The 17661-nt window shown below is 38.8% G+C and overlaps 1 protein-coding gene across 1 annotated transcript; it reads left to right on the forward strand.

The window, feature by feature from the left end:
• The first annotated feature begins 10986 nt into the window (after positions 1-10986).
• LOC139700861 (cuticle protein 7-like) lies at positions 10987-17214 on the forward strand. The gene is made up of 3 exons (XM_071599294.1): positions 10987-11051; positions 14344-14499; positions 15878-17214. Exons 1-3 carry the CDS (start codon positions 11040-11042, stop codon positions 16265-16267), a joined length of 558 nt encoding a protein of 185 aa, XP_071455395.1. The 5' UTR covers positions 10987-11039; the 3' UTR covers positions 16268-17214.
• Positions 17215-17661: the final 447 nt, after the last annotated feature.

Consider the following 17661-nt stretch of genomic DNA (forward strand, 5'->3'; position numbering starts at 1 on the left):
GAAGAATGATGCGCTAGCGTCTCCATAATCTATGTATAATAACGCATGTGTTTGCAGAGTTTTTATGGATGCCTGGATTACGCATATAATATTTCAGCGTTTGGATTCAGCACGTAAATTTCCTAGCTTTCCGTGTTGTTTGAAATAAGATTTTTTGTAGTTTAATCCGAAAATATTACCGCTCCCTCATTGCACACTAATAATTCCGCCAATTCGATCATTTCATAATAGCCAAAATATATTGAACCAAATGACTGAATGATATAATTTGACAAAATTGTCTCAAGAGAAAGCAGTACAAACGCTTGTTCACGGTCCTTTTTAATGAAAAAATCAATTCATTGGTACAGCTGGGGCAATTTGTTTTTATCCTACACTTACGGGTGAGCTGAACTAAAAACTTATCTCAAAATGGAAAAACAAGATGTGGATTAAGAACGGGTTAGAGATACAAAGAGATTAGACCACAGAAAGGGAGGGAGAAAAGGAAGCATGACGCTTGCTCTGCGATGACTGTGGGTCTTTCGGTCAATGGAGGGTGTCGGCGACCTTGGAAAAGGAACTGGGGAAAGGGGTTGATGGATGAAAAAAGAGCCTGTGTTTGATGAGAGGTAGGTGTGAGAGGGGGAGGGGCGTGTCTGAAGAAAGCGAAAGGACACAGGGAGGCTTTCTTGTCTCTCAAAAGAAGGGTTTTCCTCGGAAAAAAGAGAAAGGGGAAGATGCAAGTGAAGTGAATGAGGGAGGGGGAAGAGGAAAGAAACTCAAAGTGGTGATTTTTCTAGGAAAACGAAATTTGGAGCGGGGAAGGAGAAAATGGGAGGCAATTGGTCGAAGTGAAAATTGTATAAGATTTCGTAATTCTTCGAGGCAATCGAACAGAGGAACAAGAGATTCGAAGTGGAACTAATAGAATGCACTCCCGTCTAAAGTAAAGACGAATCGGAATGCACGGAGATGAGTAAAATAGAGTGCTAAGTAATGCAGTAATCAGTAAAAAGTGGTGCTCGAAAAATGGTCTGACCCTCTTTACTTCAAATCGCTGAAAGCTAGTGAATTAGCAACCTTAAAGAAATCTATGACTATATATGGCACCGATTGACATAAAAAAGAAAGAAAATTAATAAACGTATGGGAATCAAACTAGGGGAAGAGACTAATTTTATGAGCTGCAGTTCTTAAGGCGGTAGGATTAATATGGTTGAGAATTCAAATAAGATATCAAATCAATTCTCATGCAAATTCAAAATAACCTTAAGTTTGCGAACCTTAGAAACTGCTTGAGGCGATGCGTGAGTTTCCACTGGAACGGGTCCGTTGATCGACTCTAACTAATAGTAACCGGCCAATCGTAGGAAAACGTAGCAGTCCGGCATAGGAACCGACTTCTAGAAAATCCAAGATGGCGTGTTTCAGGAACGGCTTTTCCTATCTACTCGTGCAGAGGAAAAATATATTGTTTATTCTTGCTTTATAATATACACCCCACTTATTTTAATATTGAATCCGTAAAATGTATTTACGCACATACGCCATACCTGTTAAAAAGAACGTGCAGTACATTTGAATTATCAGGATTCACACTAAAAACCACAATTTTCAGGCTTGAAAGCAATACGTCATTCTTTATTAATTTTATGACGAATATGTTTGAAAATTAGACATTTATAATGGGAACAGGATTATTTAAGTTGGAGGTTAGTGATATACCAAGCACGGCCACTAATTGCAGAAGTGAAGGGAAATATGAAAAGCATAAAATTATATTTTATACTGGGCTAATACTCTACAGTATCGAGTTTTATATTCAGCTAGCATTGGTTGATATGATGCTGTAAAACAAAATTCATTGCTAGCAGGAAGTAGGCCATCCAATGTTCCAAATCATTCTCATCGCATCGATCCCGGTGACGGCCAAGGTAGAAATGGAATGGTAAATTCCACCACTTACGAAAAAGGTTATACGTGCCATGTAAAGCTATAAAAGAAATGTTTCGCATGAGTGTGTGCATATAACTGACTATGCACTGAAATGCAGAACCCCTTTTGGCACCGTGCCTAGAAAGATTATTTTATCTCTGGGAAAATTGATACTCTGAGAAACTGGACGGGCTCATGAAGATTGGAAATGAAAATCTGAAGATAGAAAATTGACATTATAAACAGAAAGATAAAATTCGACGGATTTTTACCTAAATGGATCACATATTCTAAAAACAGTAATTAAAAATGATATTGAGTGATGACAGTGTGCAATGACTTTGAGTGAACTCAGAAGAAAATTTTTAGAGCAAAAGTATGATTTGATTTGATTATACGTACTTCTTGAAGTCTATTACCATAGTTTTCATTCGATAATGCTAAAAGGTACGGTGTATAACCCCTATTTCTAGTATTTAAAATTGAATGAATACAATTTGTCTTGAAAATCAATCTTATTTACTGCAATCAATCAGATTGAAATAAACACGTAAAAATTACCACACACATGATGCACTCTAGTATCAGTGTAAGTTTACACAAATTACAGCCCAACCAACGAAACAGGTTACAGATCACCAATGAAAAATGGCAGTTCGACATATGAGGCTCTTTTATCTACAAATATATATGAAATTCATAGAAAATATTTATCTTGAGTGTTCTTGAAACTTTCCAAGATTATTTTCGTTGTATTTGCTCCCATAAAAGTAACAAAGAAAAAGGTGCAATCTTCTTCAAAGTTATCTATTAACTTAATTTTTATTTATCTGCTTATGAATGTAAAGGAGCACAGATAAAGCGAAGAGCTTTGGAATATCATCTAGTAAAACTAGCCATCTCACGAGAATACTAAAACCTTCATACTAAGAACACGCCTTGTTGGGAACGGAAAAGGTAGGGAGCGCAATTGCCCCTTTGAAAAATGGAGAAAATAACCGTTACCGTTGAAGTGAGTGTGGTGCTGCATAAAAAACTATCTGGCGTCGGTAGAGTAATTTTCGACCGGCAAGAAGAGGTGCGAGTGGGTGGAAAGAGTGAGAGAGAGAGAGGGAAAGGCTTCCTCGTTGTGCAGCGAAGGTCGAAGGTGAGGGGCAACCAGATAAAAAAAAGATGCGTGAGAGAGAGAGAGAGATAGATGAGAGGTCACTGCGGTTTGTTGGAAAGGAGGAAGAGCAAAATGATTGTCTCTGGAAAGGGAGTGGTGAGGTGGAGTCCCCCGAGGCATGACTGGGATCAGCGGCATTGCCTGCGGTTTGTGGAAGGAGTGATTCGGAAAGTGTGTAGAGGATGAAACATTTGTGTTCTCTCGCTAGATGTGCTAGAAATAAAAATGAGCTGGAGCCCTAGAATTTTTCAAAATTATCTCCAAGAAATGCGACCTTCCCACATTCACAACCGGTGCGTTGTAAGCATAGGAGACCAAGATTAGTCTACTGGACACGTTGCGTTGGCCGGGATCGCCCTGTTGAAACGTTCGCGACTTTTAATCCTCAAGCCGTGTGACCGAGTCCAAACTAGAGAATGGGTATGGTCTGCCGTGTGTTATTGTTTAATGTAATGATGATCTAATTGCACCAATGGGTCAAAAAATAATGCTACTACTACTTCTATTGAAATAAGAGCCCCGAACTTGTTTTCATTTTTACTGGATAGATGTCAGAGAAAAATATACATTTTGTTCTTTAAATGATAAAAAAAATCACACCATGTAATTCACTACAAACTACTAACCGGAATAACAATATCGAATTGAATTAAGTTGGAGGATATGCAACTGTTGTTGAACAAGTTGAAGAAAAAATCCCTCTTAACAACTTCTATGCGTTGAGATCTGCAGATAAGTGAGCTAATATTGATCCCCTAAAGCATAGGATTTCCCCTTTGGCACCATTTAGGTCTATTTATAAATTACCAAATCCCCGAAAAACAAAGATTTAGGTTTAGCAACGCAGGTTTGATAGGCGAGCGCAAAGTACCTTTTGCTTTTAGGATTAAGGTGCTAATTCCATTCCTTGTGTCGCAAGTATGTGTTTCCTGATAAACTGGGTTTAGCGGTTGGAATTATCAGGAATGATTGTCTTTTTATGGATTAATTTTAATCGTCAACCTGAAATCCGGATTTTATTATTCTTTTCCTTAATCCTACTTAAAGGTTTCAGGTTTACAGTTCATGCAAGCTACTCAGATAGAAATGAACTTTACAATAGTTTTAAATATGTTGACCACCATGGCTGATAACAATTTAAAAGATGAAGTGTAGCTCAAACAGAGATATTCGGGGATAAAATCATTAGAGTTAATAACTAATTTATACGGAGAAATCTCAACCGTAATGAAAATAGAAAATAAGCAGTATTTTATCCATCAACTATACTACAAAATGGAATACGATAATTAATGCGCGAATAAATGTATTCTCTCGATAGCTGATATAACGAGATGCGGCATTCTATGGTAATAGGTCGCAGTGTGCATGTGTTTGATAGTATGAGAAAGCGTACTTGTAAAAAAGGCTTTCTTAGCTATTGCACAACAAGCATAAATACAGGAAGCATAAAGTATTCCGCAGCATATGTATCAGGGGGGATTAAAAATGTACATATTCAAGAAGAAGGAATTCTTAGTGCTAAAGCCTATCTTGATATCAACCCTTCTCGTTTTGCTCTGCGATAGCCATTATAGATGGACATCATTCAGGGCCCCAAGTCAGTTATTAAGCTTATAATTTAAATACACGTATCTCTTTGAAATACCATTTCTGCATCCTGATTAGTGATTAGACCCTTTATATCCTCTTGTGAATATATAAGAAAAAATGTACTTAGGCTAAATATTTAGGAAGTAATTGTTTTTTTCTCCACCTATTAAGAATGCGTCACCTGTACATATTGCTCATTTTACTCTCTACCACCATTTACTTCATTCATATTCGATGGTTTGAAGAGTTAGTTTTGGAAAAATAAGTGCAAAAATATTCATTTAAAAAGTATTGAACAATACTTAATACATCCAAGTTTGAACACCCGATTCGGAATTAAGATTTCATTTACAGATAGGTAGAATATTGGACCCCTACTGAATTATTTTTAAATTTTAACTATCAAGATAGAATAAGATCAAGACTGAGGAGGTGATAAAGTTCGAGCCGATATTGATTTATATTTACATTTTCCTATCGACTGATTATTTTTTCTCTATCAAGCGAAATAAATAATTTTAATATGGAAAATAAAAACCTTTGATGTCTTATCATTGCTAATGTACCTGCCGAATAATGCGTCTTATTAGCTAATGCTATTGGTGAGTTGAATGTAATAGCATTTTCTTTTATGACCTCATAGTGAAAGACTATCGAGGGCAGTTTAATTGCGGATGGAGGTCAAGAAATACGTCTATTTTCTCTCCCCCGCTAACAAGTACTGGCGACTGAAAGAGAACCAGAGAATAGAAATATTGTCAACTATATCAAATTCAACTGCTATTAAGAAGTGAATTATGGGAAAATGTTGTCCAAATTAAAATAAAAGACCACCGAAAAATTTAACCGCTGTTCCTCATTGTGGGAAAAATCATTCTCAGGAATCTCTGGAAGTAAAGAGGATACCGAAAATACTCACGACCACATTTTTTAGGCGTTGCAATATTAATATAGCTTAGTTAAGGGAAACCCCTTCCATCGGAATGACTGCATTCTACATGGTCAAATTACTAATTTTGCTAAATATAGCAATTAAATTTTAACCAAGTAAGAACCCTGCAAGAAGCACGCACTTCATCGTCAATGGAAGTATTATATTAGATTAATAATGAAGGTCCTTTCAACAATATACGTATTAGGTTGAGATCGTTGGGTCTTCACGGTTTATTGAATTCGAAATGAAATTTGAAGGTCCAATAGTTTTTAAACGAATAAAGCACTCCTACCTCTGAATAACACTTTATTCCCAATTGTGGCGAAGTTTTTTCAAACTTACATTCAAACTTATATGACTATTATGACCACATGCTATGCATAGCCCAAAATTATCATTCCAGCAAATTCCAACATCTTATTCGGAGCAATAAAAGCTAATGATACTATAAAAGCTCGCACTATAATAATTAAATAACTGGAAGGATTCTTCAGATAATCACGCTACTTACGCGTTTAAACATTACAAAGAAAATGCCGTCCTACCTATATTTCATAACCAGCTATGGCGCTGTCTGCTTCCTTTTCTTTTTTTGCTCTCGTCACATGGATTCCCACGGAGTATTTGAAATTGCTTAGCAGATTTTTCGGATTGCGGGATGAAAATGCCGGTATACGGTGCACGGCGGGACGTAGGTGGGAGGGAGGTTGGGGCGGCGCGCCGGAGAAGGGCTGGAACGTGGGTTAAGTGTTGTAGACCGAAGTAGTTGTTCCTTCACCAGCGGACACTTCTGTAAGGGAAAGTGCTTCGGCCAAGACCAGCGCAGCTCAACTCCTTAAAGCTCACCAAAGAAGCTGGTCTAATTTTCGTCCCTCAATACCGGGGCAAACCAGAAAAAAAATTCCTTCATTCCTGCGACGCGGCAAACGGTTTTTTTGCTCTATTCTACCTGAACTTATAAGGGCAATACGTTTCTTGCTAGGAAAGTGAACAGTTAAACTATTTTTACCTTCAAATGATGAAAAAATCTAAAAGAATCACTTCTGGCAAAGAGTGGGACACCAAGTTAATCAGTTTGATATATTCTTACTACTTGTATAGAGTATTTTCCCAAAGGGCCAAGCTTAATTTGCATCACTGGTTTCAGAATACTAATCAAAAAGAAATAGATGCAATTGGGTTGAAAGAACTCACATCGTGCTCTCAGAAATGCATATATCTCATTGATTTCCTTCATGAAATATTTAAGCCCTGCCTACTCGCAACTCTCGTGAAAGAACTGCCCACATTTTATCGTATTTCATAATCGTCGCTCATTAAAAAACTTCCCTCCCCTAGCATATGAACATCACGATACATGCAAACTCACTGTCTCGTTACAATTATAGTTGCATTTAATTTACAGAACATTTTCAGAAGCAAATTTCCAGATTAAATGATTACCATCTTCCTCAATTACAACGCTAACTATTTTAAATGAAAGATGGATCATTTGAAGAGTTGTTAAAGAGGTCTAACTTTTAATTCATGAAGTATACGCACTAATTATAGAGAGCAGACTCGAATGCCAAGTTTCATTTCCTCCAGGCAACCGAAGGTCGCCAGAACTAAGCCCGCCTCTGTTGAAGTCGTTCTATGGTGGAACAATGGTTTTCTTTGAAACAAAGGCTGCTATAGTTGATGGAAAGAAAAGGAATAATTTTTGTAAAGCGTGTGAAAAAGGACCAAAAGAATAAATTACTGGATAATTTTGAAGATCTTGACAGAATTTTAGTAAATGACCAAATGATGAATAGATTAAAAGGCATACGATTCCTGAAAGAAACGTTTTAATAGGTGGAGTAGAGCAAAATATTGTCTTTTTTGCGTGTAAATGTATTTCATTCATAGGTAAACTTTGTGGAATTGAAAGTTGTGCAATTTATGAATGGTTATAAATTTTGGCTAAATACAATGAATGAATTAGCTTGTGGAAAAAGTAGGAGAAATAGGGTGAGAGAAAGGGATTATACTCAACAGTATCAGAGAAGTAAATAAGAAGTGTGCTCCTTTGGTTTGGTCTTGTGGATATTTTGGATGGCAGTCAAATCACCAAACCGATAAGTGAGAGCAGAGTAAATGGGTCTGAAGGGGTGAACGGAGAAAGCATGGATGGATGCGATTAAATAGATAATCAGGGGCAAGATGTAATACATGAAACGATATATAAATAAATTTATCTAAAAAAATGGAGACATTAGAGGTGTGCAAGGATAGAGAAATTTGTGTGTAGCAAAAAAGAGTCCATTTCTTAAATTATAGCTTAATTTAGGGTTTTGAATGTACTTACCTGGAAAGAGAACAATGTTTAGCTGACGATTACAGCTAAATGACCTACATCTTGAAGCAAATCCTAAATCCAATTACGAGTATTAGCAAATGGAAATGAATAGGAAAAAAGGAAAGAATCTCTGGAATCGGATATCACTGCTAATTCAGTCAGATAATTATTATAAATAGAGTTTAACTTCTATTTTTTAACATTTATTAGCATAAAAATAACGACACTAATAGTTTTTCATTTCAATAAACATGACGGAAGCCTTTGTTTTTTATTATGCCGCTATGATATTCTTTAATAATATTCTCGGCACCATTTTGACATATTTTTAAAAAGTACGATTTTTTCAAGAATTACGGACGGAAATACTAAAACAATCTAACGATGTAATTCCGCTAATAATAAAAGAAAATGATATATTAAAAATAAATTAATCGAGTTTTCCGTAACCTTTAATTTAGATGTCACTAAACGGGTGTGAACTGGTAAAATTATTCAGAGTTTAATGAATTTCGAACGTACGTTAAAAATTGCTAAAGTTAATGGGAATTTAAATATCAAAGATTTATTGCAGAAGATTTATATTTTTCTTATTATTTTATTTGGCTAGCTTCCCAAAGCTTACGCGCAAATTCTGTTGTCTCTCTGTCACGAATCAGTCAAACGGGGATAGAGATAATGCGGGGGCTAACGTACTGGCTTCCCACCCAGGGAGCCCGGGTTCAAATCCCGGTGGTGTTTAATATTTTTCAGAGGTATTTCGATCCCTACTTGAGATGCTTTGTGGAGGGCACTTTTGAGTGAGTACGTCATCCGTCGGATGGGACGTTAAACTGCGGACCCCTTGGCGCCTTTCGTAAAGAGTAGACAAATGCCGACGCCGGGTTTCTCTCCACCTTTCATCCTTTTCTGTCCATCTCCTAAGGCGCAAATGACGTCAGCTGTTGGTCGCCTCCCCTAAAATACTACTACTACCATCAGTCAAACTTGGTTGATTCTTTAATTAATAAATTCTTTTACTATCTCATTAATCAGCATTCATTAATAAATACCTATATTAATGAAGGTACTTATTTTTCTGTTCGCTCACTGTTCTTCCATAGTGGAAAGTATTTTATAGGAAACGAATGTTCAAAAAATTTGGCTTTAAATTTTGTTCACAGGAAAAGAGCGTCAATAAGCATATTCCTCTTTCCGTTCCAGCGATTTCACACACTCCGTGTGCTCACAAAATCCGGATCTATATCTTGGGAACACTTTTCACTCGGGATTTTCTTGAACCGTACCTCACTTCCTTTCTCTAGTGCCATTATAATTAACGGAGTGTTGCAAGTATCGAACTAGAGAAATTGCGGCTATAATAATTGGTCCGACATGATAATGCGTCATAGCAATTAACTAGTGATTTCATTAATGAATATTGCGACAAATTAAACCAGCCTAAAATTTATAATGATAATCTAAAAAGAAAAAAACACGAGAGCTTAAAGAATACATAAAAAGAACAGCTATGTTATAGCACTGAAGGTTTTTGGAAACAAAAGTTTTAATTATAAATATATTACTCACTTATAACTCTATTTTACAATTTTTATAGTTATGAAGGTTAGGGAAACAACAGTCTTAATAATAAGAATATTTCTCGCATTGTTACTCTATAGAACAATTTTATTAGTCACACAGATCTATGAAATAAATTAAAACAAAAACAGTTACCCATTAATGGAATTTCAGGCATGAATATAGGTTGAAAGAAATCTCTCTTTCTCGATTATAATTCTTGAAAGGTTTAAAACAGACGATAAAAATTTAATGAAGCTGCAATAACAAAGACAATTATGAACAGAATGGGTACATAAAGCCTTAATCATTCTTTATTCTACTATGATTAGAATTATTGATTTAATAAGTTATAACGTTTCCATTATTAGCACCTTAAATCAAAGTGTTAAATTAGGGACAAAAATGCTTTATCGCCCTATATATTCAGTGGTAAACGTCCACCATAACTAACCTAATAGCGCCGGGAAATCCATCAAATGGACCTGATTCATGATGACGATTCCTCGTTCTTTTTCAAATAAGTTAAGAGTCCAAGATAAAAAAAAAAATTATTCTAAAGAATACCACGGAAGAAGAAATATTTTTGGGAGGTTCACCAGGGTCACTCGATCACCAGTGCTCCTATATTGACTCCATACAAACTTCAATCCTGTGACGATCGATTCTTGATGAAACTCAAATACATGAAACTCAAGATACATGTATGAGATTATAGGAACACTGATCTATGCGAGCTGTTGATTTTACTCTGTTGACACCCATCTACGCTTCCCAAGCACAGGAAATTCCCCCCCTATAATTTGTCCGTCGTTCACGTCGATCCACTCTTCCACTTGTCCCTCGATCTTCTCTCCGTGACTCTCACTTGCTCGTTAAACCCGACTGCACGAGCCGTTTCCTCGCCCCTCCCCTACACTACCCCGAACCCCTCCCCTCGAGTCCCCTTCCTTCCATCGCCCCGGACTCATGCAATCTCTCCCACGCCCTCGGACTTCCTCCCCACCGCCCCTATTCCCGGTCCCTGAAGTACACCCTCCGAAATCTCTTCCTTATTTCCCTCTCCCGACCCCCTGTTCCCCCATGCGAGGACAACGCCCAATGATCTTCGACCACCTCACCGTCGCCGACTCCAGAAGGATCGCACTCAGGCCAGGGGAAGAGGAAGGGGTTCGACTTCGAAGGTTGGTTGGGGAAGAGATGTGTGTGGGAGGGAGGGTCCCGAGGCGGGTGGATGGGGTGTCGCGGGCGGGTGGGTGGGTGGAGCCGTGGCGGTGAGGAGTGGGGTGCGGTGAGAGAGTGGGAGGAGGGGTGAATGTATTTGGTGATCGCCTTTCCCTGCTCGGAGATCGCGTCCTCCACGCCGGACTCCGCCCCATACCCAGCCCTCCCAATTCTCTCTCCCTGCGTTACGTCCTCATCAACAGACGCCGCCGTCGAGCAGTATATAAACCCAGCGCCTGGGCCAGTCAGGTCAGACGCTTTCTAGGCAGCAATCAGTAGCATCATATCCCAAGAGTCGTTCAGACCAGACGAAATCGATCGAAATGGCCGCTAAGGTGAGTTGGGAAAAACAACGTTCCGTGATTTTTGGTCGTTGAAGTCTTTTCTGGAGACTTCAACTCCCGACTGGGTTTATTTGAACTCTCTCCACTTCCATTAGGATATGAAATTTTGCTTATTCAATTCTCATTTTTTCAAAATAACTCAGAAATTCCATTGCCTTCTGAAGGCATTAAAATAGTTGCGCACCTTCTACAACAAGTATTCTATAAAAAATTTACATTATTCACGATTTTCGATAGTTCGAACCATAACATAATTAGAATATTTATTCTTCCACAAAATAGGGCAATATTATGTCCATGTAAATTTTTATTTATTTTACACAGTATTTATGTTTACAGTATAACTTGATAATAAATACTTGAATTCAGTAGCTCTGCTTGGAAGTAAATTTCATGTATTTGAGCAAAAGGAAGTTAGCGTTTTTATAGTACCTACTCAATACATTTTTAAAAGTTTACTCTATGAAATGTTTTCCATAATAATTGATTATGTTTTAAGTTCAAAAGATATAATATTCTGATGTTTTACTATTCATTTCTTGTGCTAAGTTTTTATTCCCCCCCTGATTGTTCACGTATAGCTCCCCCTAATGTATATAACCAGGGGTTCAAGAATACTACGGGAATTATTTTTGACGCCTTAAGTTCTCAGAAATAATTACATGGCCTCAAGGACATATAACATTAACTTTAAGTTAATATATTTGCAATAAGAATATCATATTGTTTAACAATAGTCAAATTCAACCTTAAAATTTAATGTCATTACAATCCTGGCTAGTCATGAATGTTCTATGATCCTATGCAGCTTTCTTTTGACAAAAGACACCTAATGTTAGAGATCTGGATTTTTCTATTGTTTCGTATCCTTCCACAGGATTCTACCGAGTTATTTATTGGCCACAAGGCATTTGACGAAAACACTTTCACTTGAGAGATTTTGCGTACAATTTGAAAGCATTAAATTAAAAATGATGCAGTTTTATTTCTCATGTGATGGTAGGTTCATCGCTTTTGGCTGAATATTTGTAATCTTGAGAATATTAATATATTTTTAGCTGCAGTTCTCGAAAGAATAGCAATTATTTTGTCGAACAACTTTGAGAGAAAACAAAACTATTTTGTTTTAGAAAAAAGTATTATTGAGACGATATACGTTGTCATACCCTAGAAGTTTCTAGTATTAATATATTGCTTGCCATTTTCACAGGTGCTTTACGAATCCTTAATCTAATTCTTATATTTGATATGGTTTTTAGTAATAAGTGCGATATTAAACCGTCAAATGGCTAGATTAACTAAATCCAAAACTTTTTGGACAATATTAGAACCGTAAAATCTACTCTGGAATATTTACTTCGCATTTGAAAGTTCTTTTACGTCATTGGGAAAATTGCCTCCTTTGCTATAAATTTTGTTTTGAACGTGTTACTTCTAACTTCAAAGTGCACAGAATTATAATTCAATCAATTTAACCTATTTCTTGTCGAATATTTTAATTTTAAATAATTTATTGTGCAGTAATTACAATGCTCCTGTCGAAGTTTTTACTCCCGTCAACCAGCGGCAATGTTGTCAAGTATGGTTATTTGTGTGCAGGCACTAACGAAATGAACGAAATATTTTGTTTTTCTATCAACCGCAGACTTACCCACAAACGATTTTTGCCCAAGACAATCCCTTAGTCGCGTAACACGATTCACTCACCCCATATAGGTTACGAGGAAACCAGCAGAAATTCTCTTCCTTCTTTACGGCCACATTTAACGCCCACGCGGTAGTCAGCGCATGCGCCGAAACAGGGGGGTGGCGGTTGTTAATGAAAGCCGCGGCTTGCGCGAGTGTGAACGACGCAATCTATTCCCATGAGTAATGAAAGACAAAAATCAGGTCATAGGATGGGAATCACCGAGTTCTCAGGAGAAGGCGGGTGGGAATGATTCGAGGCGATAGAGATATGGACAAAGGTAGTGGGAGAAGTAGTACAATGAACGAGTTATAGAATGAGAGCGATCTAGCCACTAAAAATTTGTCTCCACACAAGACGGGAATTTCTAGAGAGACATTAGCACTGACTCGTGTGCCTTGGAGGAAAAGGGTATGCAATGATTTTTTCCTCCGTGACGGTGGCGACCGGGTCATATTTCTCTTAGTGCAACAATCACGCTGCGGATGACTTTCTCTTTCAATGCGTGGCCATTAAAATGTAGAGGCACAGTCTAGTAACAGTAAAGTTACACAACCCGTAAAAAATGGTAACACTATACGGAGCAACATACGGTATGCGAAATGTTTTTGTTTACATCATTAATGTACGTATTTTATCGTTGACGCCTTTGGTTTTAAATATAAACTTCGGACGTAGGCTTAATTTTATCATCAACCCCTCTTGTCTTTTACATCTTTTTACACTAATCCTGAGAGGCAGACAGAAAAAGGCAGGGCATAGCAATTTAGCGGAGATTGGGATTTTACCTCTAAAGCCGATGGCTTAACTTTATTTCTTATTATTGCAAAATTTTTCTGTAAGTTAATCCATAAATTTCTTGCATTATTCTAACGCTTATTTCACGTCACATACGGGCGTATTTATTTTGATGCAAATAAAGACACTTAGATCTTCTTATCATTCACTGTTTTCCATTAGTTGTGAAGCTCTATCAATTGCCACTGTATTACATCCAAAGAAAATAAAACCTGAAGATTTTGAGGTAAGATAACTCGATTGATTTCGCCTCGCAGGAATTTTCGCTCTGTTTCCGCATTTTATTTGGCAATAAATCTGGATTCCGGTAAACTAAAAAATCGCCTTCAGCAGGCAATACAGATAGTCAAAGTGAGTTAGGCTACCAATGATGCAAATTACATAACGTTTACCCCACGTAATGCCTGGCTGGGTCACTTTATTCTGAAAGGAATCGGGGCCTGGCTCGTGTAAAGGAAATACTCGTAGTTTTACCATCACCTTATCCTCCATTCATGAGTGAGCATTAGAAAGTGTTGAGAAGTAGGCAGGCTACATGATTCTTTAAGAAAGGAATTCGTGACCCTGCAAATCTCAACTTACTCTCTGCCCCGCCGCTGGGTTCAAACTGCACGGCTGTGCTTTCCAATTCGTCAATATTCGAATGATGAAAACGCTTTTCCGCTCTACCACGGGGCTCGCTTGTATGCTTCGTGCTCTCCTCTGTCCCCAGTGATTCCAATGCGAGGAAAAAGTCAGCGAACGCTAAAAGGAGCAGACTATTGAAACGCAATTTTTCTTTCCCACCCCCCACCCAAGGTTCTCGCTCTCGTCCTGGCTGTAGCAGCCGCCGCCAGTGCCCACCCCGGCCTGATTGGAGGACACTACGCCGCCGCACCCGCCATCGCCTACGCCGCACCCGCCATCCACGCCGCTCCCGTTGCAGTCGCTGCCAAGGCCGCCGTCGACTACTTCGTAAGTGCCTCCTGATATGGCAGATCAAAGGGACGAAATGTACGCCGCTGGGGTTTAACGGCCTGTTCGGCGGTCATCTCAATGACGGTCATCGTTCGATAACCTAATCATTCGAGCTTCGATGTGTTTCGCCACAGGTGCACCAGTTTGAAAGGAAGGCAGTCAATGGAGTTAGGATTCTTTTCACTGAAAACTGAAATGAACACATCTGTTGATTTACAGAGGGTAATTTAACACTCCACGAAGCACACAAATTATTCTTTTTAGACAAAGGTCTTTAAACTAGGAAAGTTCGCGATGTAATTGCTGATGTACTCCAGAGTTTCTTTCATCAAAGGAACATTTTGCGGCAGATGCTATGGAATATAATAGTTATAAAGCTACTTCATATTTTAAATATACCATGTCATTCATTCTTTTATCATTACTGTCCTTGTTTAATTGATACATTTGTAATACTTCCCTACGGAATGACACAGTTCCACCAAAATATCAAAAAAAACAAAAGGTATCTTATTCCACAGGTAATTTTTTTTCTTGAATTTGTTCCGTATATTGCCCGCTTATGTGTTTAACAAGGAAAGTCTACTATGAATGGACAGTTAAATTTGAATTTTCCCATTACAGACGCAAATGCTTTCTTGAACGTGAAATTTTCGAACTAGTTACCTCGATCGATCGAGGTGGACATGTTTTATCAAAAGTACCAATATCTTCGCAGTAGCCTCACGAAATAATTCCTTGCTTCCCTATGAAGCCCAAGACATGATATTTGCAAGAACTTATCCGTTACCTATTCTTACCGACGATGTTCAATCACCGTCCTTAGCAGTATCTCCACCTTTATTCGATTTCATGGGTCACAAATTGTAAGAATCAACGTGATATTAAATATTGATGAGCTTATTGAAAGACTAGACTATCATTAGCTCGTTTTAATTATAATATATTTTATCCCCTTAAAAATTACTTGCTATGTTTTTATCGTTTCTACATGATGCAATATATGCATTAGTTGCTAAATTGTAATTAAAATCCAGGGTCAAATATTAGCACTCAGGGTATGTGAGACGTGTATTCGTCATTACTTTTCACTTCACTTAAGATTTTTTTCAAGAGAGATAATGCCCTTAACATAGTTAAATCTATTGCATGAAATAACCTGAAGCTGCTTGATGTACTTGCCCATTTGGAATTGAGGGGTTTAATCCGGAAATGTCGGTAATTCGAATTTTGGCATTGCCATTTTTCTCCTTGTAAAATAGTATTTTAATGCAGGGAAGAACGAATGAGAGCGTTGTGGCTATGTACTCTGTGGGGATATGGCCACGCCTGAGAATCCTCATTGTTGAATATCTCCCCTCTTTATCCCACGCAGGCCGTCCCCAACTACCAGTTCAACTATGGAGTCCATGATGCTCACACCGGAGACCAGAAGAGCCAGACCGAACACCGTGAGGGAGACGTCGTGAAGGGACAGTACAGCCTTGTGGAACCCGACGGCAGCGTGCGCACCGTCGACTACACCGCTGACCCACACAACGGATTCAACGCCGTCGTCCACAAGAGCGGACCCGCAGCCCACCCCGTCGCTCCCGTCGCCGTCAAGGCGTACGCCGCCCCAGTCGCCGTCAAGGCATACGCCGCCCCCGTCGCCGTCAAGGCATACGCCGCCCCCGCCTTCGCCGCCCCCGCCTACGCCGCCTCCGCCTACGCCGCCCCCGCCTACGCCTACGGAGGACACGGCTATCTTGGACACCACTACTAAGCAGATCGATCGCTCCCGATTTTCCCTTTCCTCCCCTCTCGCTCCATCACACGACGAAAAGTAATGCCACCAATGTCATCCATCAAATGTATGGAAGATGATCCCTCGACATGAGTATCGATAGAAGGGCAAACATTTATCCCCCTCCCCCCTCCATACACGATCGGTGAGACGTGTCACCCTCTAGCAAAGAACGAATAACGCCTCGGAAAGACCTCTGCTGTATAATCCTTGGGTTTTATCGGCATTGCATCAGGATCCGGAGAGAGGCCTGCACCCTTAATGGTGCGGTCTTCGGGAAAACCCCTCGAACCGGGACGACATCCAATCCACACATCAAATGTGTTTCCCCGAGATTTCTAGTTGGTTGTTTTCCCTGATCCTTTTGTACAAATCTTTTCAATTGAGACCTTTAGTTCCTTGGAAGGACTATCCTCGTTCATTTTTACACGAGGTACGTTTCCGGTCCCCTCCGTGTCTCTGTTTAACGTTCTTGGCGCGATGGGTTGACTATCGAGATCACATGATCGCCCATGGTTTTGAGTACCTCGCAAGCTTTATTTTCTACCACATCCCCATCTCTTCGTCTTCCATTTCCCACTTGCCAATCCCCTCACCCCATTAGTGCCTTGAAGTTATACACGCGCTATTCATTCCATCGCAATGTCACATACATCAAGCTTTAATATTTTTATACGCCGGGAAATTCGCGTTATAGTGTCGATCCGGTAAATCATTCATTTGAATGTGACTGACATGTAAGCACGCTCATACGTACGTATAATCTCATTAATTCCCCATCTTTCCTTTCCTTACTTCCCCTTTGTCAATTGTCCAGCATGTCACGTTGTGCAAATATGTCAGCGAAGCTTTACAACTGTACATAGATGCTGACGGAAAAAATAATGAAAAAATGCTAAAAATAAAGGTGATCCATCAAACGGATATTTCTGCATTTATTTTCTTTTTTTAACCTTATCACCCTCGTCGTGTCTTCTCATTTATGTAGATAATAGGGACACAAAAATGTCTCCTTTTGGCCAAGAATTTCGGTCAGTTCATATTTCTCATTTTGGAAGTTGGCAATTGAAATGAAAGCCAATAAAATATTTTTTTCAGAGGTTGCTTGGACATTAGAAATCGAATGCTACCTAAAGAAAATCGATTTCAAGCTACAGGAGAAATGTTAATAACTGGTTTTGTTTGCTGGCTTGTGTACTTGCTTATTTGCTTGCCTCATGTGCTGTGTGCTTGCTTAGTATGCCTCCGTGGTAATGGGTCTGCTTGCTTTGGCTTAGTTATTCTCTCTGATGGGATACAATCAGGCTTCATACTCCTATGAACACGGGGATATAGTCAATTGAAATCTGGAAGACAAACAAAGCAATTGAGTT

This window comes from Hetaerina americana, unplaced genomic scaffold (assembly GCF_022747635.1).
Source record: "Hetaerina americana unplaced genomic scaffold, ioHetAmer1.1.p SCAF_11, whole genome shotgun sequence".
In the NCBI taxonomy this organism is placed as follows: Eukaryota; Metazoa; Arthropoda; class Insecta; order Odonata; family Calopterygidae; genus Hetaerina; species Hetaerina americana.

Excerpts from the sequence above, each read along its gene's own strand:
- LOC139700861 (XM_071599294.1), top strand. Across the intron at positions 14,500-15,877 it reads AGGCCGCCGTCGACTACTTC|GCCGTCCCCAACTACCAGTT; the intron begins GTAAGTGCCTCC and ends TATCCCACGCAG.